The sequence below is a fragment of the Lutra lutra genome, chromosome 13 (genome assembly GCF_902655055.1).
Source record: "Lutra lutra chromosome 13, mLutLut1.2, whole genome shotgun sequence".
NCBI classification, from domain to species: Eukaryota; Metazoa; Chordata; class Mammalia; order Carnivora; family Mustelidae; genus Lutra; species Lutra lutra.
In genome coordinates this window covers 6,210,281-6,237,131 of record NC_062290.1, presented here as the reverse complement: position 1 = coordinate 6,237,131, position 26,851 = coordinate 6,210,281, and the positions used below count along the sequence as shown (strand labels likewise).

At 44.7% G+C, this 26,851-nt stretch overlaps 1 protein-coding gene across 3 annotated transcripts in view; it reads left to right on the top strand.

Moving 5' to 3' along the window:
* The first annotated feature begins 4,908 nt into the window (after positions 1 to 4,908).
* The window catches only part of RCL1 (RNA terminal phosphate cyclase like 1), a 66,235-nt gene continuing 44,292 nt past the window's right edge, over positions 4,909 to 26,851 (top strand). Inside the window, exon 1 of one of the 3 annotated variants that reach the window (XM_047700916.1) lies at positions 4,909 to 5,227. In XM_047700916.1, the coding sequence (XP_047556872.1) occupies positions 5,092 to 5,227 (136 nt within the window). In that variant the 5' untranslated portion in view covers positions 4,909 to 5,091. Of the gene's footprint in view, positions 5,228 to 8,065; positions 8,138 to 26,851 lie in introns of those variants that run through there. The other 2 variants (XM_047700915.1, XM_047700917.1) reach the window with 2 other exon arrangements.

Sequence of the window (26,851 nt, the reverse complement as noted above, 5' to 3'; positions counted from 1 at the left end):
TTAAAGACATTTCTAGAGCCAACCCCACTCTTACTAAACCAGAAAATCTCAGACTGTGGCCCAGAAATACACATCTTTAATAAGATCCCCAAGGTGAAATTGTTTTGTTCAATAAAGCTGAAGGACCCCTGTATCAGGCTGTGAACATGAGAAGAGGGTCTGTGTCTCACTCGTCTCTGTATGCTTAGTCTCTCACCTGTATCTTGTACTTTTCCTGGCATAGGCACCCCAGCATGCTGGTTGGTGTTAGAAAAATGGTCAGGGACTCCTGGGTGGCTCAGTTGGTTGGGCATCTGACTTCTGCTCGGGTCATGATCCCAGGGTCCTCGGATGGAGTCCCATGTCGGGCTCCTTGCTCAGTGATGTGCCTGCTTTTCCCTCTGCCTGCGGCTACCCCTGCTAGTATACTCTGTCTCTCTAATAAATAAATAAAATCTTTAAAAAATATTTTAAAAAAAGAAAAATGTTCATGGAATTGAACTGACTTGGAAAGATTTCCACATCTTAATTTTAACTCCACTAATTCATGAAGAGATTTTAGGTTGAGGGCTCTGTTAGGTTTGGTGAGGTGATCGTGCACTATTTTTGCCGGTCTAGCCTCTGTTATCTCCTGTGATAACAGCTCCACTCCTCCCTTGTGCTCCGTTCCTGTAGTCTGAGAGGCACTGGCAAGACTTTCCCTGCAAAGGAAGTGAGCCTGTGTTCCAGGTTTGGCCAATCAGAGCGTATATTCCCCCAGACTACTGTGACTAGTTCAGAAACGGGTACGTGATGTAGTGAGAGCTCCACTCCAGATTTGCTGGTGCGGAAAGAGGTGGCTTCTTTGCGCCGGGTTCGCTAAGCTGGAGGAACGTGAGTCTGGACTTTCCAGTGACTATCTTTTTTTTCTTTTTTTATTCAATGAATTAGCATAGAGTGTATTATTAGTGTCAGAGGTAGAGTTCAGGGATTCATCAGCTGCAGGTAACACCCAGTGTTCATCACGTCAAGTGACCTTGGTAATGCCCATCACCCAGTTATCCCCTCCCTCCACGCACCTCCAGTGACCATCCTGTCTCTACCTAATCTACGTGGTCTCTACAGATTTGCCTGTTTGGGACACTCCATATATATGGAACCATATAATAGGTAGGGTTTTTTTTTCTTGTTTTTTTTTTTTTGTTGTTGTTTGTTTGTTTGTTTTGTTTTTTTTTTTGGCTAGATGGCTTCTTCCACGTAGCATAATGTTTTTAAGCCTCATCCATGTTATACCATGTAAAGAGCGTCATTCCTTTTTATTGCCAACGAATATTCCACTGTATGGATATAGTCTATTTTTATACTATCCATTCATCAATCAGTGAACATTTGGGTACCCTTTGACTTCTCATGGATCAAATAAATTCCTTTTTGTGCTTAAGTATTCTTCTAACAGTGAAAAAGTTGTAGTGCTGGTGATTCTGAATCAAATATTGGGACATGTGATTTGATGAGTGATGAGTGTGATTTGAGTGTGATTTGAGTGTGAGGGTGAATAAAATGTGATAGTGAATGAAATATGAGAACTTTCAACAATCCTAGAAAATCAGGGCTGTATTGTTTACATAACAATGTTACTTTATGTATTACGCTTCAATTCACAACTGAAGCTTCATAATTATAAATCCTAACGTTTCATAATTATGATATGGCTTCAAGATTGGCAACTGGTGCCTTGAAAATTCTGCTCCGAGCATTTATCACCTGCCGATCACCCACTTCTCTGTCACTTTCACACTCAGTGACCATGGTTTCAGGTCGTCTGTAAGCCAAAACTCAAGTTCCTCACCCCACCCCTTCCCAAAGCCTCTGAAACAAGCACAAAGATGTTTTCAAATTTTATCAGTGTTTTTCCTGCTAACAACTATAGGAAAACAGAGATTAAATGTCACAGTGAATGGGTCTCCAAGAATCATAAAAAATCTTTAAAACACTACTTGCAGTTATCCCTGGTCATCATCTCAGTGTTAGTGGGACTCAGGCCATTGTTTTCTAGCTCAGTATCCCAACCTTCTTAGATGTTCCCTCGAGAGAGCGGGGATCTGCTTGTCGTAGGGGGGCTGGACTAATGACCTGTGAGCTTCTTGGAGCTCCGTAAGTCTGTAAATTCTCCCAACTCCCCAGTTAGCATCTTTCACAGTATGTTTAATCAAGAAAGAGACAAGAAGCACAGACTGCAGGAGCCAGACTGACTTGGGTTTGAAACCCAGTGTATTAATTTTCTGTAGCTGGGTAACAAGTAACCACACACACAGTGCCTTGAACACGTAATTATTATCTCACTGTTTCTGTGGGGTGGGAGTCCAGGCACGGCTTAGCTGGGTTCTGTGTTTCAGGGTCACACCAGCTTGTCATCAAGGTATCAGCCAGGATGGGTTCTTATCCATAGGCTCAACTTCTATGTACTGACTTTAACAACTTGGATGTGCAAATTTATGTATTTCATTAAATTTGGAAAGATTTGCTCACTATTTTTTTCAAATATTCTTTCTGCTCCTTTCCCTTTTTCTCTTCTTTTGCAACTTCCATTATGTGTATGTTGGTACACTGGAAGACATCCCAAAAATCTTTTGTTTGTTTTTTAAGCTTCTCAAAGTGTGATTCTTTTTTTTTTTTAAATTTTTTTAAATTTATTTATTTGACACTCAGAGATCACAAATAGGTAGAGAGGCAGGCAGAGAGAGAGGAGGAAAGAGGCTCCCCGCCGAGCAGAGAGCGAGATGCGGGGCTCGATTCCAGGACCCTGGGATCATGACCTGAGCCGAAGGCAGAGGCCTTAACCCACTGAGCCACTCAGGTGCCCCTCAAAGGGTGATTCTTTTTTTTTTTTTTAAAGATTTTTATTTTTTTTTTAATTTATTTGACAGAGAGATCACAAGCAGGCAGAGAGGCAGGCAGAGAGAGAGGAGGAAGCAGGCTCCCTGCTGAGCAGAGAGCCGGATGCTGGGCTCCATCCCAGGACCCTGAGATCATGACCTGAGCCGAAGGCAGCGGCTTAACCCACTGAGCCACCCAGGCGCCCCTAGGCTCAAGTAAGGTTATGTATGTAAAGCCTTTAGCAGAGAACCTTCCTCTCAGTAGGCTTTCAGTAATGGCTTGTTGTACCAGTCAGGGTTCAACCAGAAAAGCAGAACCACTCACTAGAGATTTGCTATAGGGATTTGATCTTATACAGTTGTGGGGGCTGGTTTCACAGTCTGTGAGGCTGTTGTCTTTGTGCCTGTTGATAAAACCCAAAGTCAGTAGGATGTGCTGGAACTCGCATCAGCTCTCACTGCCTGCAAGTCTCCAACCTCAAAGATGTGAGTGACCAGCAGGGGATGGTGTCCTTCATCATGGAGGTAAATGTACTTTGGCTCAGTGCTTGGGAGTTGCTAAAGCAGGATCAGGTGAGAACTGGAACAGCTATGGGCCCAACTGTTGCTCCCGCCCACTAGGCAGGATCAGCGTCAGATAAGTATTCCCACTGCAAGAAAACCTGGAACCTTTCAAACACAAACAATGTGGCTTTGACTTTACATCTTTCAAATCTCATGCAAGATGTTTCTTCTCCTGGTTTGCTAACCTAGAGTTATGAAAGGAAAGGAATTCAGGGATATGTAGTTTCAGTTATTTGTTACTGTGTAACAAACTACCCCCAAACCTATAGCTTAAAACAGTAACAAACATTTATTTAGCTCAGGAACATGCAGTTTGGGGGGCTCTGAGGACAGTTTATCTGTACTCCAAATGGTGTTAGCCAGAGTGGCATCAGAGGCTGGCTGGGGACTGCAATCACCTGAAGGCTCCATCACCCCCATGTCTATGATTGATGCTAGCTGTCAGCTAGAATAGTCCACTCTCTGTGTGGTCTCTCTGGCCTGGCAGCTTCATAACAAGCAGGGGAAGTGGGAGAGGGAGAAGCAGGCTTCCCGCTTAGCAGGGAGCCTGATGTGGGTCTCGATCCCACGACTCTGGATCATGACCTGAGAAGAAGGCAGATGCTTATTGCCTGAGCCACCCAGGCGCCCCTCTCTGAAGGTTTTGAGCAGAGGAGTGATATAGTCCAATCTTTGGTAAGATTCTGGTATGCAGGATTAAAAGACAGCAAAGAGGCAAAAGCAGAATCTGTGTGTGTGTGTGTGTGTGTGTGTGTGTGTTTTGTTATTAACTATCCGTTTTGAGGCATGCGGGATGGGAGAAACTGATTTGGCGGAAGCGCTGTGCACATAAAGAGACCGATGTGAAAGGGGCACATCTTGGTGTCTCATAATAAAGTAAGCAATGGCCTGGTATCGCAAGACTCCGGTCCCCATGCATAGGGCCACGCCACCTGTGCAATGTTCCTCGCGTCTTTCCTCCCGTGTAAGGCGGGAATGGGTGCACCTCACGGGGTTGCAGCTGGGGGCGAGGGGACCGCGCCGGCTGCGCGCTCAGCACAGAGTCCGCTACAGGATAACGCGCTAATCCCATCTTCTCCAGCAGGAAAAAGGCGGGGGAGATAATACTAGGTACATCTAGGGTTTGCCGTAAGTACTAAGGCTAAGTACCGCGCGTGTAGTGGGCACCAACGCCAGCCCGTCGCCCCCTCCCCGGCCCCCCCGCGTGGAGAGAACGCACAGAGACTATCAGGGAAGGGGAGCTCCCGCGCTTGGCTAACGAGCTGCCCCCGCACGCGCTCCCTCCAGCCGCGCGCTGTTGCCGGGGCCCAAGCACCGCCCCACTCCATCGCGGGCCAATGGCAGCGCGGCCCGGGCACCGCCCAGCTCCAGTGCGAGCCAATGACTACATCTCACGGGCACCGCCCTGATCCTGCGCGGACCAATAGAGGCGAGACCTGGCGCGGGAGCCGTCCCCGGTCGGGTGGGGAGGCGCGGAGACGGCTACCGACTCCGCCCCTCTCCCCTCTGACCCGGTGTCTCGTCTCTCCGTCTTCCTGTTCCAAACCACGTGGACGCGCCGGGGGCTGCGGGGCTACGGTAGAGAGCCCGGGTCACCACCGCCGCTGTCGCCGCCGCCGCCGGGGTCGCGACCCCCGCGCCCGTCCGAAGTCGCCGCGCCCCGGCCGCCCGCGCCTTTGCGGAGGGCGCGCACATGGCGACCCAGGCGCACTGCCTCAGCTACGCGGGCTGCAACTTCTTGCGCCAGCGACTGGTCCTGGCCACCCTGAGTGGGCGCCCCGTCAAAATCCGAAAGATTCGGGCCAGAGACGACAACCCAGGCCTCCGAGGTAACTCGGGGCGGGCAGTGCGCGGGGTGGGCGCGGGGGCCGCGGGAGTGCGGCGCCGATGCCCTGGGGGCGGTGCGCGGGGAGCCTGCGCGTCCCGCGGGCGCGTCGGGGAGGCCGAGCGCTGCGTCGCCCCCACGCCCGAGCGCGCCCGGGGCTGAGGGGGGAGGCGGGGTCGGGCCCGAGGGGTGTGCTCTGCTGCGCGCTGCGCTGGCGTCGCCCGGGCGCCGCTAGTAAACAGCTACACGTTTTCCAGCTCTACGTGTTGCAACAAATCCCGGGCATCTCCCCCTCGCCTGCCTTCAGTCCCTCTTGCTCCGCCGCGAGCCTCTCAAAGGATAAAGGCACTTTGCTGGACCGGAATGTGGCGATTGGGCAGATAGAAGATGGAGAGAGAATTGGAGAGAAAAGTACCACTGGTTGGTTCCGTGCCCTGTCCCAGAACACATCTCAGAAGCCGTTGCCCCCTCGGACATCGGCTGTCTCTGTCCCCGTGATTTCTCAGCTGCCTGCACACCTTTTTTTTAAAGAAAAAAAGAATAAAAATTCTTTGTTTGTTTTTAGCCGTAATTGGGATGTGCGCAGGACAGAAGCTTTGTGATGGTTTTTTTTTTTCCTTTAAATCATAGGTCTAATTGCCTTGACTTTAGTCACATTTGGTGACACGCGTTGAACTACAGCTTTTCAAGCTTTCCCCGACAAAGGCGTATCGATGGAAAAATAGGCCCTGTTTAAACTCACATGGAGTTAAGTGGTGCCGGTTTTAAACTGGCCCCTGAAATAAGACGCATGCATTCGGAAGCTTCTGTCTGGTTATCCCAAATTGGGAGATTCACTCGAAGCAAATAAGGAAAAACCTACCTGCAAATGGAAGGGTTTGTGGTTGGTCTTGGAAGCTTTGTCGGTCCTGTTGAAGTGTTTATTTTGGCCCCGAGTTCTGTGCTAGGTGGCCGGCCCATTTCGTCATCTGTCTGAATGCATGTTCTGGAGGGTTACATCTCAGCCTCTCTTGAATGGTGATTGGTTGCCCATGAAGGGAAAATGCTATGTCATTGATGGAGATAGCCCGTTAGGAAAGAAAGACCCTCCATACCTGGTGACCGTGGGGAGGGCTTGTGTGGGTGCAGGATTCTTCTCCCTACCTCTCAGAAACACTGAGGAAGGTAAGGAGGGACCCCTGGCACGGTGTCTGCTGGGTGCCCTCCACATAGTCCTTATTCTGAACTGGCTTGGGCAAAGCAGTTGCTTGATTGCTCTGCTCTGTGGCCTTCTCATCCACCTCGCCGCTTCACCTCCAGTTTACTGTAGAGAATTTGCCATTAGTTAGATATGGTTAAGACAGGCTTCTACCTCTGTGAACGGTGGGCATAGGTTTTTGGTTTTTGGTTTTGTTTTTTTAAAGATTTATTTATTTATTTTTTATGTGACAGAGATCACAAGCAGGCAGAGAGGCAGGCAGAGAGAGAGGGGGAAGCAGGCTCCCTGCTGAGCAGAGAGCCTGACTCAGGGCTCGATCCCAGGACCCTGAGATCATGACCTGAGCCGAAAGCAGAGGCTTTAACCCACTGAGCCACCCAGGCGCCCCTGGGCATAGGTTTTTTTGGTTGTTTGTTTTTTTTAAAAGCAATATAAGTACTTTGGCCTGGAAACCTGGGATTTCTGTGGGAAATTTAGTGCTTGTAAGATACAATTTAGCGTTTGTTTTTTGAAGGTGGTCTGCGGACTAATATTTAGTGTTCTGAAGGGTGCTTCAGCACAACACCCCCCGCCGCCCCCGCCGTCCACTGTTGGTGAACATCTCTTTACTGCCACACACGCAAACTCTCATTTCTTCCAAGAGGGCTTGGCTGCTTGGCACTTCCTGAAAGGATGCCAGGCTCCACTGCTTGGGGGACGTCGTGCTCGTTGGCAGATTGTGTTGGTATTTTATGGGGAGCACTAGGGGAAGCATTACATCAAGGGGAAAAAAATTAATACATCAAGGGGGAAAAAACAGAGGCTCCTGATTTAGATCTTCTTGTGTTGGTTTCAAGTCCTTAGAAATCTTGTAGGTGTTCACTTAATTTCTTCAAGAGGGCGGCCTGGGTGGCTCAGATGGTTAAGCGTCTCCCTTTGGCTTGGGTCATGATCCCAGGGTCCTGGGATCGAGTCCTGCAGTAGGCTCCCTGCTTAGCAGGGAACCTGCTTCTCCCTCTGCCTGCCGCTCCTCCCCCTGCTTGTGTGCTCTCTCTCTCTGTCTCTGACAAATGAAATCTTAAAAAAAAAATTTCTTCAAGAGCAAACAGATATTTGTATGCATATATATGCATTCATAGTTATGCATACATGTATGCGTAAGTACACATATACATAAACATACATACATGTTTATGTGTATAAATCCACGTGGCCCCTGCTACATGGTATGTGGTCATAGTCAAGCGAGTCCTTGGTAGTTTGTTTGAAGGTGTAGCCAGGGGGGTGTGCTGCCAGTCATCTCTCCCTTTCTGACTCAGATTCTGAGAATTGGAAAAAACTTGGAGCATATCCAATAGAATCTTCAGCTTAAGTATAAAAATTGCATCTCTCCAAGGTGCTCCAATCATTCCTCCTGGTGTGGGATCTGGAGGGTGGGGGGTGTGGAGGCCTTTTGCCTCAGGGGCAGTGGTTCAGAAAAGGTTACTGAGCCCCAGTTTGTGCAAGCCTTTGTGGGACTGTAAGCATGAGAAGCGGGTTGCCCCACTTCTGGAGGAGCTGAGTAGGAAGTGCTTGAGAGAGTAGCTTCAGTAGCGTCAAGTAGGAAGAGCTGAATGTTGCAGAGGGACTCCAGGGACTTAGGGCAGAGGCTTCCCGGGGATTAGGAAGGAAGACTTTCTGGGTCTGCTTGTGGTCTGGACAGATACCATGGTGGACTGTTGCTGAAAGGAACAGCTTGTGAGTCAAAGAGTTCTTTATTTATTACGTTGAGGTAAAATCCTTAATTTGTTGTGGTTGTAGTAGCTTGGTGGTTCCAAGCTTGGTCTCAGAGTTAGACCTTGGTTTGAGTCTTGGTTCTGCTTTTGCTATTAGCTCTTGGACCTTGGGCATATTCTTTAACATTTCTGAGCCTCAGTTTTTTTGTTTTTGTTTTTGTTTTTGTTTTGGTCTATAAAGTGAGGACAACATTACCAACTTCACTGGGTTATTGTAAAGATTGAATGAAATAATACTTAAAGTACACAGAATAGTGGTGGGCTTGCGGGAAATACAAATGTTAGCTGATTTTGGAGTGCCTGGGTGAACTATTTGGTTAAATGTTCGACTCTTGCTTTCGGCTCAGGTCATGATCTCAGGGTTCTGAGATTGAGTCCTCAGCAGGCTCTGCGCTCAGCAGGGAGTTTTCTCCCTCCCCTGCCCTCCTTGTGCACTGTCTCTCTCTCTCATATAAAAAATAAATAAATCTTGGGGCGCCTGGGTGGCTCAGTGGGTTAAGCCGCTGCCTTTGGCTCAGGTCATGATCCCAGGTCCTGGGTTCGAGCCCCACATCGGGCTTTCTGCTCAGCAGGGAGCCTGCTTCCTCCTCTCTCTCTGCCTGCCTCTCTGCTTACTTGTGATTTCTCTCTGTCAAATAAATAAATAAAATCTTTTAAAAAAATAAATAAATCTTTTAAAAATAATGTTATTAACTGGTTTTATTATTATTTTAACTTTTTTTTTTTTTTTTTAGATTTTATTTATTTCTCAGAGAGAGAGAGCACAAGCAGGGGAAGCAGCAGGCAGAGTAGGCAGAGAGAGAAGCATGCTCCCCACTGAACAAGGAGCCTGATGCAGGACTCGATCCTAGGACTCTGGAATCATGACCGGAGCTGAAGGCAGATGCTTAACTGATTGAGCCACACAGGTGCCCCGGTTCCTGCTTTTATATGGAAACCTCACATATTTAAAGAGAATTATGCTTTCTTTTTATCTTCTCTTTTCAGTCTAAAGTTTTCCTTTTGGGTGATTTTGTCTTCCAAATATTTGTGTGTATTATGTATAACGTAGTGGTTTTCAACCAGGGCAGTTCTGCTCCCCACAGGGACATTTGGCAGTTTTTGGAGATATTTTTGGTTGTTACAACTGGAAGGCTGCTCCTGGCATCTTGTGGGTAGAGCCCAGGGTTACCATTAAACATCCTGTAGTGTACCAGACAACTCCCTTGCACAAAGACTATTGCCCAGAACGTCGACAGCATGGATGTTGAAACCCCCGGCATATGAGAATTAATTATTATGCATTTTCTTTTCTTTCCCCCTATCTGTAGTGGTTGGGAATAGTGTATGGACCAAGAAAGCTGCACAGGGATTCAGAAGGGGATGAGACACAAGTCACACTCTGTGACTTCAGGCAAACAAGCCGGTCTCTTTAAGTAAAACTGCCTCCTTCCAGTGCAGAGCAATTGTATGCAATGAGAAGATTTTGAACCCGTAAGAAAGATGATCCTAGAATGGCTTTTACTAATTACACAACCACATGTGTGGTTTCTGCTTCATTCTGAGAAACACAGACAATTATGTTTCATTCTACTCTTGCTGTTCGTGAGGAGGAAGTAAATATTTTGTTTTCCTTCTGCGTTCCTGCAGGTAGAAAGCCAAGGCATAGTTAGGTGAGGGAGCTGGGGGAGCTGGAAGGAGGCTGCAGCCAGCTCCCGCTCGGAGGGCTTGTTCTCCCATTTAACTGCGCAATAGACTTGGCTGTTCCTCGTCATACCGGAAAGCAGCTGTCTGCAGCGCCCCTGTCCCTGGATTTCCTGTGGACTGTGTCTTGCAGGGTTAGTTTGAGTTCACAGTTTATGAGTAAGGTGAGGTCCACATGGAAAGAATTCCATGAGGGTAATTGTTTAAAGTGGGACTAGGGAAAGATGGACTTGGGCAGGAGCACTGGTTCAGCGGTTGGAACGCTCTTGCCCATCCCTGAGCCAATCTGGTGACCAAGCCTCACTGTCTTCCCCTGTGAAATTGGAGAGAGGGGTTTTGTGGGCCCACGGGAGTGCCGCACATGGCTTTAGCGGATGAGATTCTGAAAAGGGTGGGGTAAATGGAGTTTTAATCGAAAGAATTCCTTAAAATGTGTGGCGGAAATGCTACGTAGAAGTTCTTTGAAAGGAAAATATCTTTTGGTGAACTGATGTGCTGTTTTGGGGCTAAATCTAGCTGTTCATAAATTGCATCTTCTAGAGGGAGAATTGTAAGGGAAAACTTTCTCCTCTACTCTCAACACCTGTGACCCCAGATGTGTGGGATTTTTTTCCCCCTACAGAGCAGTTCTCCATTTCGCAGCGAGATCCGGCTGGGTGTACTACAGACTGAACTCCATTCTGACGCTGTCTACATGGAAAGACTGCAGATCCCACTGGGTAAGGGCTCAGTCCCACAAGACTGCTGCCCGCTTCGGACAAATCCCAGTTGCAAGTTCAGGCCTCTTGTACTTCTGACCCACTGGTTTATAAATCGGGGGTTCCCACCATCTCCTCCTCGGGTCTGCTAATTTGCTAGAATGACTCACAAAGCTCAGGGAAACCCTGTATTCACCAGTTTATTGTAAAGAATATTACAGAGGGCACAGTTGAACACACTCAGAGGTATATAGGGCCAGGTCCTGCAGGGTCCGGAAGCAGAAGCTTCTGCCCTCTGGAACAAGGCAGGGTGTGCACCACCCTTCCCGCGCGTGTGTTCATTCACCCGCCTGGAAGTTCTCTCCTTGTGCAAGAGTTTTAATAGGGTTTAATCTCCAGGCAGCCTCCTTCCCTTCCCCAGTCAGCAGCCTGCTAATGACTCGGTGTTTCTCATGACTAGCCCAATCCTGACGTTGTTTAGGGACCCCATCCGACGTCACCTCATCAGCATAAATTCCAGTGTAATTGAAAGGGGCTTCTTAGGAATAAATTTTAGGAGAACGCCTCCTATTATTTTGGAACTTCCAAGGATTTTAGGAGCTCTGTGCCAGAAATCGGGGACAAGGGCCAAATGCATTTCTTACTATACTGCATGGATGCACCTGTAATCTGGCCTGAGACTCACAGTTACTGATCAGTAACTAGATTTGGGGAAGCCTGATGACTCTATCAAGGATAGTTGATTGAATATTGTCTCATGGATTGGGAACCAGCCCTCTTGTGCCTCTGTTGACTGTTAGTTTGCTATCATATGTTGATTATTGGGTACCCAAAATGAGATACTCCTCTTTGAAAGACAGATGCCAGGAATCCTAATTGTCTGCCTTCAGATCTGCTGTTGCTTGGAAGCTATAAAATACTATTCCAGATGGAACCGTGCACCGTCTTTTTTTTTTTTAAGTAAGCTTTTAATTTTGAGATTGTTGTGGATTCACATGAAGTTGTAATAAATAATACTGAGAAAGCCTGTGTACACACTTCACACAATCCCCTCCTCCCCATGGAACATCTGGAAAAACTGTAGTAGAATGTCACAGCCAGGAAATGGACACGGATGAGAGTGAAGGTATGAGCCTCCGTTACCACGAGTCTTCCTCAGTTTGCCTTTTCTCAGCCACACCATCGTCTTCCTCACACCATCAGCTCCTTAACCCTTGGCAATCACTAATCTGTTCTCCATCCCTACAATTTTGTCACTTGAAGAATGTAAGTGGAATCATATAGTAAGTTACTTTTTGCAGTGGACGTTTTTCATTCAGCATGGTCTTCTGAAGATCTCAGTTTTTCTCAGGTTTTTTCCTTTTTATTGCTGAATAGTATCCTATGGTATGGAAGTATTACAGTTTTTTTTAACCATTCACCTGTTGAAAGACATCTGGATTGTTTCCTTTTTTTTTTTTTTTTTTGCGCCATTATGAATAAAGCTGCTGTAAACATTTGTGTACAGGTTTTTATGTGAACATAAGTCTTTCCTTGGGATAAATGCCCAGGAGTATAGGCGCTGGGCTATATGGAGTTTGAATACTGAGGAAACTGCCGAAGTGTTTTCCAGTGTGGCCTTAACCATTTTATATTCCCACCAGCAATGTGTAAGTGATTCAGGTTCTCTACACCCTTGCCAACATTTGGTGGTGTCACTTTTTTTTCCCGACGGGCTTTAAAATGTGTTACTTTTTCTAAAATCAACATTTTAATAACTTGGCTAAGCCTGTGCAGCTGGTGGCACTGAGGCATCCTCCTGGCCTCTGGCCCTGCCGACCAGCTGCAGAGTCTGCGGGGCTGTTTCTGGATGAGTCCCAAGGGTATTGGCTAACAGGCAGCAGCTCAAGGTTACCGTCCCACCCCTGTCCCCCCAGATGTCACATTTTGGAAAAGCCCCATCTTGGTAACACTTTCTTGCAGAACGTGATGTTCTCCGATTTGGGGGGACGGGCTAAAATTTCCTTGGTTGTTGCCAGGGGTTGGGGATGCTAACAATGTGAAGGCCACTGACGGCCTTCAGAAGGAGGAGGGAGGAGGCGAAATGGTGCTGGAGCAGTCATACAAAGTCAACTGGTTGAGAACCAGAACACTGGTTGAGTATGGCCTGGGTTCAGAGGACGAACAGGAAACTCAGGAGTGCCCTCCTGTCCCCCCAGGAGGGGACAGAGCCCACGGCCCACTGTGCTCTGAGTGGCATTCCTCACACACCTCGATGCCGCAAGGAGCTGCAGGCCAGACAAGGCAGCTGCCGCATGGGCACCTGCACCGCTGGGGGCGGGGACCATGCCGGGATGGTGCCCACGGCAGCCTGGGCCTGACCCAGGCCTCCATGCAGGGTGGCGGGGGGCGCAGGAAGCGTAGACAAGCCACAACTGGGGGATGCAGGCCTTAGGCTGCAGCAGGTGGCTGTCACCGGAGGAGTCACTGCAGGAGCCCGAGGAGTCCGAGTAGGATGTTCATGTTGAGAGGCAGGAGGAAGAACTCCACGGAGGACCGGTCCCAGGCTAGGGGGTGCCTCCTTGGGGCTTGCAGCCTCTGTGCTTTGTGCTACGCCTGGGCTGCTCCTCGTGCCCTCCGACCGCCGTGCTCAGGGTTTCTAGTTTTAGCTGTCCTGATTGTACTGTCTTGTTTAATTTGCATATTCCTAATGGCTGATGAAGGCCAACATCCTTCCCTCTGCCTGTTTACCATCAGCACCACTTCCTCTGACATCTTTTGATCATTGACTACTAGGATTGTTTTTAAGCTTAAGTTTTGAGAGTTCTTTATGTGTTCCGGTCCTTACGTGTCAGACATGTGGATGGCTGATATTGTATCCCACACTAAAGCTTGTCTTTTTGTGTTCTCTCTCTCTCTCTCTCTTTTTTAAGTAAGCTCCATGCCCAACATGGGGCTTGAACTCATGACTTTGAAATCAAGAGTCACCTGCTCTACCAGCTGAGCCAGCCAGGCGCCCAGTCTTGTCGTTCCCTTAACATGGTCTTTTGCAGAGCAAAAGATTATACTTTTAATGAAATATAATTTATCAAATTTGTCTCTTATGGCTTGTGATTTTGTGTTGAGTCTAAGATCTCTTTGCCTAGTTTTAGATTTTGAAGATTTTCAGTGTTGTTTTCTGAAGGTGTTATAGTTTCACATTTGACTTTGTATGACTGCTCCAGCACCATTTCTTGAAAGGCCATTTCTTCCATCAAATTGCTTTTGTACCTTTGTAAAAAATCAGTTGGGCGCATTTGTGTGGGTCTCTTTCTGGGACCTTTCTTTGGTTCCCCTGATCCATATGTTTGTCCCCTTGCCAGTACCACAGACTTGATTATTGTACCTATAATTGTGTAGACTGATACCTTCAGCTTTATTCTTACTTTTCATGATTGTTTTAGCTGTTCTGATTACTTTGCCTTTCTGTATAAATTTTAGAATAATCTTGTCTTTATCGACACAAAAATTCCCAAGATTTTGACAGGAACTGTGTTAAACCTATATGTCAATTTGGGGAGAATTGTCATCTTTACTGAGTCCTCTAAGCCATAAACATAGTATATATCTCCATTTATTTGGATCTTCTTTACTTTCTTTCACCAGATTTGTGTAGTTTCCAGCATACAAGTCCCGTAAACACTTTGTTAGATTTACACGTAAATATTTTACTTTTTCTAGCAATTGTCAGTGGTATAGTATTTTTTTTTTTAAGATTTTATTTATTTGACAGACAGAGATCACAAGTAGGCAGAGAGACAGGCAGAGACAGAGAGAGGAGGAAGCAGGCTCCTCGCTGAGCAGAGAGCCTGATGTGGGGCTTGATCCCAGGACCCTGAGATCATGACCTGAGCCGAAGGCAGAGGCTTAACCCACTGAGCCACCCAGGCGCCCCAGTGGTATAGTATTTTTAATGTCAGTCTCCAATGCTAGTATATAGAAATATGGTTCATTTTTAACATGTTTATCCTCTACCTATGCTGAATATACTTATTAGCTCTAGGTGTCTTTTTGTACATTCTTTGGGATTCTCTATGTAGATAATCAATCACATCATCTGTGAAAAGGAATAGTATTATTTCTTCTTTCCAAACTTTATATCTTGTATTCCCTTCTCCTTGACACATTGGCTAGAGCTTCTAGCACCATGCTAAGTATGCAACGAGAGCAAACTGCCTGGCCTTGTTCCTTCTTTTAGGGAGAAAGTGTCCAGTGTTTTGGTGCTAAGTGTAATGTTAGCTGTATGTTGTTTTTGATTTTGTTTTTTTCCAGATGCTTTCATCAATGAGAAAGTTCCCTTCTATTCCTATTTGTCTTATTTCTTAGGTACATCTCTAAAGAAATTAAAATCGCATTGTGTACATTTTAAATTTTTTCCTTAATATGAGCATTTCCTCATGTAATTAAATAATTATTTAAAATTTTTTTTTTTAAAGATAATGATTTTTTTTTTAAAGATTTTATTTATTTATTTGACAGAGAGAGATCACAAGTAGATGGAGAGGCAGGCAGAGAGAGAGAGAGGGAAGCAGGATCTCCGCTGAGCAGAGAACCCGATGTGGGACTCGATCCCAGGACCCTGAGATCATGACCTGAGCCAAAGGCAGCGGCTTGACCCACTGAGCCACCCAGGCGCCCAATTATTTAAATTTTTAAAAAAGATTTTTTTTATTTGACAGAGAGAGACACAGCGAGAGAGGGAACACAAGCAGTGGGAGAGGGAGAGGGAGGAGCAGGGAGCCCTATGCAGGGCTCCATCCCGGAACCCTGGGATCATGACCTGAGCCGAAGGCAGACGCTTAACACCCAGGTGCCCCTATTTTAAAATATTTTTAATGTCTTTATGGTATCATAAGGATCTTTCACAGGCTATTTAATGAGAGCAGTTTTTTTGCTATTTAAATTGTGTTACAGTGCCGGGGCGCCTGGGTGGCTCAGTGGGTTAAAGCCTCTGCTTTTGGCTCAGGTCATGATCCCAGCGTGGGATCGAGCCCCACATCGGGCTCTCTGCTCTGCAGAGAGCCTGCTTCCTCCTCTCTCTGCCTGCCTCCCTGCCTGCTTGTGATCTCTCTCTCTGTCAAATAAGTAAATAAAATCTTAAAAAAAAAAAAATTGTGTTACAGTGCCTTGATTTGTATTTTTTCTAATATAAATTTCGTATATTTAAAAAAAACACACATGGTGTGAAAATCAGAGGGAACAAAAAGGGTTTACGAATTGTGTCTCTTTCACTTTCCCATCCTCCCTTTCCCATGAAGCAATCAGTGTTACTAGTTTGTTGAGTTTCTTCTCAGGGCTCTTTTTTCCACAAACAAGCAAATACAGGGGCGCCTGGGTGGCTAAGTTGGTTAGCTGGTTAAGCGTCTGCCTTTGGCTTAAGTCATGATCCTGGAGTCCCAGGATCAAGCCCCACATCGTGCACCCCACTTACCAGGGAGTCTGCTTCTCCCTCTGCCCCTCCCGCCGCTTTTGCTTGCTCTCTTACTCTCAAATAAATAAAATCCTTAAAAAAAAAATACATATGCACATTTTTCTTTTTAATTTCACTCAAGATATCATGGAGGTGACTTATATCAGTATATAAGAATTCTCCTCATTAATTTTAAGTCTACAAATTGTTCTGATGTATATCCAATATCTGTACATCTAACATTTATATGTGACATGTATATAATATTAGAAATTTATTTTAGCACACTTATTGTTTCTAGATACTGAAATTGTTATGATACTTTGAAGCTAAAAATGTATTGATTGAGATTTGCTCCTTGATTAAAAGTGTAGGTCTTGGGGCGCCTGGGTGGCTCATTCATTAAGTGTCTGCCTTCGGCTCAGGTCATGATCCCAGGGTCCTGAGATGGAGCCCCACATCGGGCTCCCTGCCCAGCGGGAAGCCTGCTTCTCCCTCTCCCACTCCCTCTGCTTGTGTTTCCTTCTCCTGCTGTGTCTCTGTCAAATAAATAAATAAATAAATAAATAAATAAAATCTTTAAAAATAAAAAGTGTAGGTCTTTAGCTTGTATTCTTTCCTTCACTGCCCTTGTTTGAGACATAGTTTGCCTTTCTTAGTGAGGAATGGGTCAGGTGTTGTGTTACAGAGTTACAGAAGGGATGAGCTTACTTCTTGGGGGGCTGTGGAGGAAAGTGCATTAGACATTTAAGGAGGCAGTCTTTAAGGAATTCTCAGATTGAAGGGCCTAATGGTATAAACTGCTAAAACATGATAAATACAGTAACATAAAAAATGCGTGAAACATAAAAGTAGTGCTTAAAAGATTATAAAATGAACACCTGTGTGACCCCATCCGAGTCAGGAAGTAGAACACTCTTGTACCTACAGGGCCTCCTCTGGCTACGACTCCCTCCTCTGCCCCTGCTGGTAGCCACTTTCCTGACCAGTACAGTATTTGTGTTGATGTCTTTATAGCTTTATGACCCAATTATGTATTCCTCAACAGTGCAGTAAAATTGTGCCTGGTTTTGGATGTTTTCCCCTGGCGTTTTTAGATAATCTGACCTTCTGTATCCCCAAGAGTGGTCTTGAGGAGGAAGAGTCCAAGAGGATGTGTAGGAAGTGAAGGGGTAAGGAATCCACACCTCTTGTCTTAATGAAGTTTGGGGTCATCAGTCTTACTATATTTTTAGGTGAATTTGAAATCTTTTTCATACCACGTGATGGAGCTGTGTCTTCACTGTTGCCAGGATTCTGGAACTAGCTCTGGTTGGTTCTTTGAAGTCCTGCTTCTGAATCAGCCTTTGCTGTGACCAGGGGATGGTCCAGCCTGGAGTTCTCTTTATGTGTCCATTCCGTTCCTGCTGTATTCCTCTGCAGGGCATTTTTAACTAACTGTGTTCATGCTTAAGTGCCCCTGTGGATTGCAGAAGAAAAAAAATTCTAAGATTCCTTCTTTTTGTTTTGTTTTTTTTTCTTTCCTAAAATGTAAAAAGATAGGGAGTTTAATCATCGACTTTATTCATAAATGTCTGTTCCTCCTCTCTCCCTTTAGCCACTTCAAAAGCTTGAGCAAATCAAGAGTTTTCCTTTTTCTGTGCAGAGCCCATTGCATTTGCTAGAAAGATAGGTGGAAAGTGGCACTGTGGTCTGGATCATGCCTGATTTTTTAAAAATTTTTTATTTTTTAATTAACATATAATGTATTATTAGCCACAGGAATACAGGTCTTTGAATTGCCAGGTTTACACACTTCACAGCACTCAGCATAGCACATACCCTCCCCAATGTCTGTAACCCAGCCACCCTTTCCTTAGCCCCCTTCCCCCAGCAACCTTCAGTTTGTATCCTGAGATCAAGAGTCTCTTATGGTTTGTCTCCCTCCCGATCGCATCTTGTTTCATTTCTTCCTTCCCTACCGCCCAAACCCCCCATGTTGCCTCTCAAATTCCTCATATCAGGAAGATAATATGATAATTATCTCTATGATGGACTTATTTTGCTCAGCATAATACCTTCTAGTTCTATCCACGTCACTGCAAATGGCAAAATTTCATTTCTTTCGATAGCTGCATAGTATTCCACTGTATATATACACAACACATCTTCTTTATCCATTCATCTGTTGATGGTCATCTAGGTTCTTCCCATAGTTTGGCTATTATGGACATTGCTGCTATAAACATTCGGGTGCATGTGCCCCTTCAGATCACTACATTTGTATCTTTAGGGTAAATAACCCAGTAGTGTGATTACTGGGTCGTACGTAGGATAGCTCTATTTTCAACTTTTTGAGGAACCTCCATACTGTTTTCCAGAGTGGCTGCACCAGCTTGCATTCCCACCAACAGTGTAGGAGGGTTCCCCTTTCTCCGCATCGTCGCCAGCATCTTTCGTTTCCTGACTTGTTAATTTTAGCCATTCTGACTGGTGTGAGGTGGTATCTCATTGTGGTTTTGATTTGTATTTCCCTGATGCTGAGTGATGTAGAGCGCTTTTTCATTTGTCTGCACCATCTGGATGTCTTCTTTGCAGAAATGTCTGTTCATGTCTTCTGCCCATTTCTTGATTGGATTATTTGTTCTTTGGGTGTTGAGTATGATAAGTTCGTTATAGATTTTGGATACTAGTCCTTTATCTGATATCTTGTTTGCAAATATCTTCTCCCATTCTGTCAGTTGTCTTTTGGTTTTGTTGACTGTTTCCTTTGCTGTGCAAAAGCTTTTGATCTTGATGAAGTCCCAATAGTTCATTTTTGCCCTTGCTTCCCTTGCCTTTGGTGATGTTCCTAGGAAGAAGTTGCTGCGGCTGAGGTCGAAGAGGTTGCTGCCTGTGTTCTCCTCGAGGATTTTGATGGATTCCTTTCTCACATTGAGGTCCTTCATCCATTTTGAGTCTATTTTTGTGTGTGATGTAAGGATATGGTCCAGTTTCATTTTTTGCACGTGGCTGTCCAATTTTCCCAACACTATTTGTTGAAGAGGCTGTCTTTATTCCATTGAACATTCTTTCCTGCTTTGTCGAAGATGAGTTGACCATAGAGTTGAGGGTCTATTTCTGGGCTCTCTATTCTGTTCCATTGATCTATGTGTCTGTTTTTGTGCCAGTACCACACTGTCTTAATGATGACACAGCTTTGTAATAGAGCTTGAAGTCCGGAATTGTGATGCCACCAACTTTGGCTTTCTTTTTCAACATTCCTCTGGCTATTCTAGGTCTTTTCTGGTTCCATATAAATTTTAGGATTATTTGTTCCATTTCTTTGAAAAAGATTGATGGTATTTTGATAGGATTGCATTACATTTGTAGATTGCTTTAGGTAGTGTAGACATTTTCACAATATTTGTTCCTCCAATCCATGAGCACAGAACATTTTTCCATTTCTTTGTGTCTTCCTCAATTTCTTTCATGAGTACTTTATAGTTTTCTGAGTACAGATGCTTTGCCTCTTTGGCTGGGTTTATTTCTAGGTATCTTATGATTTTGAGTGCAATTGTAAATGGGATCGACTCCTTAATTTCTCTTTCTTCTGTCTTGTTGGTTTATAGAAATGCAACTGATTTCTGTGCATTGATTTTATATCCTGACACTTTACTGAATTCCTATACGAGTTCTGCCAGATTTGAAGTGGAGTCTTTTGGGTTTTCCACATAAAGTATCATATCATCTGCAAAGAATGAGAGTTTGACTTCTTCTCTACTGATTCGGATGCCTTTTATTTCGTTTTGTTGTCTGATTGCTGAGGTTAGGACTTCTAGTACTGTGTTGAATAGCAGTGATGTTAGTGGACATCCATTCCATGATCCTGAACTTAGGGGAAGAGCTCTGTTTTTCCCCATTGAGATTGATATTCGCTGTGGGTTTTTCATAGATGGCTTTGATGATACTGAGGTATGTGCCCTCTATCCCTGCACTTTCAAGAGTTTTGATCAGGAAAGGAAGGGGTACTTTGTAAAATGCTTTCTCAGCATCTGTTGACAGTATCATATGGTTCTTGATCTTTCTTTTATTAATGTATCATATCACATTGATTTTTTTTTGCAGATGTTGAACCAGCCCTGCAGCCCTGGAATAAATCCCACTTGGTTGTGGTGAATAATCCTTTTAATGTACTATTGGATCCTATTGGCTAGTATTTTGGTGAGAATTTTTGTATCCGTGTTTATCAAGGATATTTGTCTGTAATTCTTGTTTTTGATGGGGTCGTTGTCTGGTTTTGGGATCAAGTAATGCTGGCCTCATGAAATGAGTTTGGAAGTTTTCCTTCCATTTCTATTTTTTGGAACAGTTTCAGGAGAATAGGAATTCTTCTTTAAATGCTTGGTAGAGGGCGCCTGGGTGGCTCAGTCAGTTAAGCCTCTGCTTTCGGCTCAGGTCATGATCTCAAGAGTCCTGGGATCCAGGCCCACATCAGGCTCTCTGCTCGTCAGGGAGCCTGCTTCCCCACCTTCTCTCTCTGCCTGCCTCTCTGCTACTTGTGACCTCTCTCTCTCTCTGTGTCAATTATATAAATAAAAAAAAAATCTTAAAAAAATTTTTTTTTCTTAAATGCTTGCAGACTTCCCCTGGGAAGCCATCTGGCCCTGGGCTCTTGTTTGTTGGGAGATTTTTTTTTTTTTTAAAGATTTTATTTATTTATTTGACAGAGAGAAATCACAAGTAAGCAGAGAGGCAGGCAGAGAGAGAGGAGGAAGCAGGCTCCCCGCTGAGCAGAAAGCCCGATGTGGGGCTCGAACCCAGGACCTGGGATCATGACCTGAGCCGAAGGCAGCGGCTTAACCCACTGAGCCACCCAGGCGCCCTGTTGGGAGATTTTTGATGACTGCTTTAATCTCCTTACTGGTTATTGGTCTGCTCAGGTTTTCTGTTTCTTCCTGGTTCAGTTTTGGTAGTTTATATGTCTCTAGGAATGCATCCATTTCTTCCAAATTGTCAAATTTGCTGACATATAGTTGCTCATAATATGTTCTTATAATTGTTTGTGTTCCTTTGGTGTTGGTTGTGATCTCTCCTCTTTCATTCATGATTTTATTTATTTGGGTCCTTTCTTTTTTCTTTTTGATAAGTCTGGACAGGGGTTTATCAATCTTATTAATTCTTCCAAAGAACCAGCTCCTAGTTTTGTTGATTTCTTCTGTTGGTTTTGTTTGTTTGTTTCTATTTCATTGATTTCTGTTCTGTTCTTTATTATAATTTCTCTTCTCCTGCTGGGTTTAGGCTTTCTTTGTTCTTTCTCCAGCTCCTTTAGATATAAGGTTAAACTGTGTACTTGAGACTTTTCTTGTTTCTTGAGAAAGGCTTGTATCGCTATATACTTTCCTCTCAGGACCGCCTTTGCTGTGTCCCACAGATTTTGAACAGTTTGTGTTTTCATTATCATTTGTTTCCATGAATTTTTTCAATTCTTCTTTAATTTCCTGGTTGACCCATTCATTCTTTAGAAAGATGTTGTTTAGTCTCCATGTATTTGGGTTCTTTCCAAATTTCCTCCTGTGATTGAGTTCTAGCTTCAGAGCATTGTGGTCTGAAAATATGCAGGGAATGATCCCAATCTTTTGATACCGGTTGAGACCTGATTTGTGACCCAGGATGTGATCTATTTTGGAGAATGTTCCATGTGCACTAGAGAAGAATGTGTATTGTTGCTTTGGGATGGAATGTTCTGAATATCTCTGTGATGTCCATCTGGTCCAGTCTGTCATTTAAAGCCTTTATTTTCTTGTTGATCTTTTGCTTGGATGATCTGTCATTTCAGTGAGGTGGGTGTTAAAATCCCTACTATTATTGTATTATTGTCTATGTGTTTCTTTGATTTTGTTATTAATTGGTTTATATAGTTGGCTGCGCCCATGTTAGGGGCATAGATATTTAAAAGTGTTAGATCTTCTTGCTGGACAGACCCTTTGAGTAGGATATAGTGTCCTTCCTCATCTCTTATTATAGTCTTTGGCTTAAAATCTAATTGATCTGATATAAGGATTGCCACCCCAGCTTTCTTCTGATGTCCATTAGCATGGTAAATTGTTTTCCACCCCCTCACTTTACATCTGGAGGTGTCTTTGGGTCTAAAATGAGTTTCTTGTAGGCAGCATATTGATGGGTTTTGTTTTTTTATCCATTCTGATACCCTGTGTCTTTTTTTTTTTTTTTTAAAGATTTTATTTATTTATTTGAAAGAGAGACAGTGAGAGAGAGCATGAGCGAGGAGAAGGTCAGAGAGAGAAGCAGACTCCCCGAGGAGCTGGGAGCCCGATGCAGGACTCGATCCTGGGACTCCGGGATCATGACCTGAGCCGAAGGCAGTCGTCCAACCAACTGAGCCACCCAGGCGTCCCCCCTCTGTCTTTTGATTGGGGCATTTAGCCCATTTACATTCAGGGTAACTATTCAGAGATATGAATTTAGTGCCATTGTATTGCCTGTAAGGTGACTGTTACTGTATATTGTCTCTGTTCCTTTCTGGTCTACTACTTTTAGGCTCTCTCTTTGCCTAGAAGACCGCTTTCAATATTTCCTTTAGGGCTGGTTTGTCCTGGAAGCTTTTTATCTGTCCTTCTATTTTCAGTGACAGCCGAGCTGGATATAGTATTCTTGGCTGCATGTTTTTTCATTTAGTGCTCTGAATATATCATGCCAGCTCTTTCTGGCCTGCCAGGTCTCTGTGGATAAGTCTGCTGCCAATTTAATATTTTTACCATTGTATGTTACAGACTTCTTGTCCCAGGCTGCTTTCAGGATTTTCTCTTTGTCACTAAGACTTGTGAGTTTTACTATTAGATGACAGGATGCGGACCTATTTTTATTGATTTTGAGGGGGATTCACTGTGCCTCCTGGATTTTGATGCTCATTCCCTTTGCCATATTAGGGTAATTCTCTACAATAATTCGCTCCAATATATCTTCTTCCTCCTCTTCTTCTGATTCTAATATTGTTTCATTTTATGGTGTCATTTATCTCTGGAGTTCTCCCCTCGTGGTCCAGTAGTTGTTTGTCTCTCTTTTGCTCAGCTTCTTTATTCTCTGTCATTTGGTCTTCTATATCACTAATTCTCTCTTCTGCCTCATTTATCCTAGCAGTAAGAGCATCCATTTTTTATTGCACCTCATTAATAATTTTGATTTCAGCTTTGTTAGATTTTAGTTCTTTTATTCTCCACAAAGGGCTTTTATTTCTCCAGATAGGGTTTCTCTAATATCTTCCATGCCTTTTTTGAGCCCAGCTAGCACCTTGAGAATCATCATTTTGAACTCTAGATCTGATATTATCGATTAGGTCCCTAGCCTTTGCTACTGCCTCTTGTTCTTTCTTTTGTGGTGAGTTTTTCTGCCTTGTCATTTTATCCAGGTAAGAATATATGAACGAGAGAATAAAATACTAAAAGGATGGCAAGGAACCCAGAAAAATGTGCGTTAACCAAATCAGAAGAAACCCCATATTGTTGGGAGAAAATAGGGGTAAAAAGAAGTCCCCCCCAATTTTTTTTTTTTTTTTTAAAGAAAACATATAAATTAGACTGGTGAATAGAACAGAGCCACCCACTTGATTTTGGGTGTATTTGGTCTCTTACAAGAAACTACCACCCAAAATTTTAAGGAAAGAAAAAGTTACATATATATACAAAAATAAGGGTAAACACGATGAAGGGATGGAATATGACTATAAAGATGAAAATTTTTAAAAATCCTAAAAAAGGAGTTGATAAGTTGGTTGGGAAAAGAATAAAAAAGATAGTGGAGAGAATTTTCTCAGGCTGGAGAGTAGAACAAAGCCCTGTGCTAGATTTAGAGTATATTTTGATCTATTAGAGGAAGTTGTATCCCAAAAGTTTAAAAAAATTTTTTTTCTAGATTTTATTTATGTATTTGAGAGAGAGAAAGAGCATGAGAATGGAGAAGGTCAGAGGGAGAAGCAGACTCCCTATGGACCTGGGAGCCCAATGTGGGACTTGATCCCGGGACTCGCAGAATATGACCTGAGCTGAAGGCAGTTGCTCAACCAACTGAGCCACCCAGGTGCCCTCCCAAAAGTTTTTAGAAGAAAAAACCTTATATGTATACAAAAAAATTAAGTTAGATACAATGAAAGATAAAATAGGACTATAATAATAAAGGTTCAAAAATATTTTTTAAGAAAAGTATTGTTAAGATAAACTAGTTAAAAAACGTTAAAAGAGGAAAGAGTAAAAGTTAAAAAAATTAGTATAAGAAAAAAATAAAATTAAAAAGATTTAATTAACTTTGCAAGACTAAAAAATCATGGGGAGAAAGCCATGAATTTGATGCTTTGCTTTCTCCTCCTCTGGAATTGCGATGTTCTCCTTTTTTTTTTTTTTTTTTTTTTTAAGATTTTATTTATTTATTTGACAGAGAGATCACAAGCAGGCAGAGAGGCAGGCAGAGAGAGAGGAGGAAGCAGGCTCCCCGCTGAGCAGAGAGCCCGACGCGGGGCTCGATCCCAGGACTCTGAGATCATGACCTGAGCCGAAGGCAGCGGCTCAACCCACTGAGCCACCCAGGCGCCCCGCGATGTTCTCCTTGATCAGTGAGCTTGGTCTTGGCTGGATGTTCTTGCTGATCTTTTGGGGGAAGGGCCAGTTGTAGTGATTCTCAAGTGTCTTTGCCCAAGACAGAATTGTACCACCCTTGCCAGGGGCCAGGCTAAGTAATCTGCTGGGTTCTCAGGAGCTTTTGTCACTTTCTGTCCAGCTCTGGAGGACCGGAGTGAAAATGGTGGCCTCCCACCGTCGGTAGGAGCCGAGAGCTCGGGGCCCTGCTACTTGGTGTGCCCCTGGAGAAAAGCTGTCAGTGCCCGTCTCCCTGGTGTCCGGCAGCACTCCGACTCACGCCACCTGTGCCTGAGCGTTTCTGTCTCTGGCATACAGCCCTGTTTGGAGTCTCCGAAACCTGCAGATTCCTGCTGCTCTGCACTTCCGGGGGTGAGGGTGTCTCCCCAGATCTGCCACTTGTGGGGTCCCTGCTCAAAGAGCAGTGGCCCCCACTGTGCTGGGGATCCCAGTTTAAGGTGACCCCGAGCTGAGAGCTCACTCCTCGGCTCCGTCTCTGTAGCCGGCTTCCCCGCTCTAATACCTGCGAGCTCTGCGACACTGAGACACCTCCGATCCTTCTGTGACCCCACGGGACCTGACACCATTCTGTCCCCATAAGGGCTCCACCCCCGCTTAGGCCCTGGAGTGATGTCCCTCAGCGAAGCAGACTTTTAAATGTTTGAATTTTGTGCTCCGTTGCTCTGCACTTGCCGGGAGCCGGCCCCTCCACCCTGCAGTCTATCTTCCCAACACTTCAGATTCACTTCTCCGCCGGTCCTACCTTTCAGAAAGTGGTCGATTTTTCTGTTTCTAGAATTGCTGCTCCTCTTCTCTTTGATCTCCTGTTGGATTTGTTGGTGTTCGGAATGGTTTGATTACTATCTAGCTGAACTCCTGCGACCTGATACCATCTCAGCCTGCTACTCCTCTACCATCTTGACTCCTCCCCCTGCCCGATTATTATTTTTTTTTAACAGAATATTCTGTATCAAGAGGTCATGGAAACAGTTTTGTAGTTGAGTTATTTTCAAACTTTTGTGATGCTACGTAACACCACAACCAAGTTCACATGCAGGGGATTATAAAACCCAGTGAGGTTTCAGGAACAGTGCCCTATGTACGGTTAACTCTGACATGGTTTATTCTGTTCTAATTTCATTAAAAATAATATACTTTTAAATGGTCTGCGGGATCCTGCAGTAGATAACTGCCTGCAGTTAAAAGGTTCCGTGATCTTCTAGAGGAGGTTGTTGAGGCTGGAAGATTAAATGGAGTTCGGCAAACTGGTGTCGGGGTTTGGTTAGGAGCACGGACTCTGCCGAAGCACGGGCTTGGCCTCAGCCCCCAGCTCTGTCGTGGTGCCAGTGTCATGCTTGGGCCTCAGCCTTCTATAAAATGGGAACGGCACTCCCTGCCCTGGGGCTTTGAGGACTAGGTGAGAGAATGTCTGTATGGGAAGCCTGACAGCATCCCTGGTGAAAGCAGCCGCTCTTCCTTGTTTCAGGACTTACTGGATTTTCTCTGACTGCTAGCCCAGTGCTGTCTGTGCAGAGCGCAGCATCTACCGTGACAGTTGTGGGGCAGCGTTCAGTAAGGGAACAGGGGGATGAGCATTGCTCAGTCAATGTGCTCACCCTGTGGGATCAGGTCAGGTGACTGCTGCGGTCTGCGCGGGAAACATTCTGCTGGTTTATTACAGGCGTGGAAACTGCCTAAACCGTCAGGTGGTCGCACTGCCTTCGGTGCAGAAGAGCTGGTGTTCCTCCTCTTGTTCCCGGGCAAGAGGTTGATGCTAGAGGGGGAGGGAGTGAGCGTGTCTGTGTGTTGTGAGATCCACTCAGGGGAAGGCCACAGGACATATTCTCCTGCCTGAGTCTTCTCTCTTCCTCCTCTCATAGTTCGCATTTAAAATCCTTTTCCTCCCTTTCTACCCACCCCCCTTCTAAATAGTGACCAGCTTTTATGTTTGGGATAACAATCTGTCTATAAAAGGAATTGAAGCAAATTTGTACATGAGAATTTAAACAAGAAAATTAAATTCACATAAAGTCCTGCCATGAAGAGAAATCTGTTCATTAACACGCGGTGTTTTTTCGTCCAGTCTGTTTTCATGTGTTAAAAAGAAGGTGGTAATAATACTGTACATTCAAGGACCTTTGTAATGAAATTAAAAACTGAACTGGTCAGATAGCTCTAGATGAGTAAGGTGGCAGGAGGGAGAAGGGACAGAGTTGAGTGGGGGAGACAGTGACCTCCTACTGCTTCTGAGACTGAGGAGT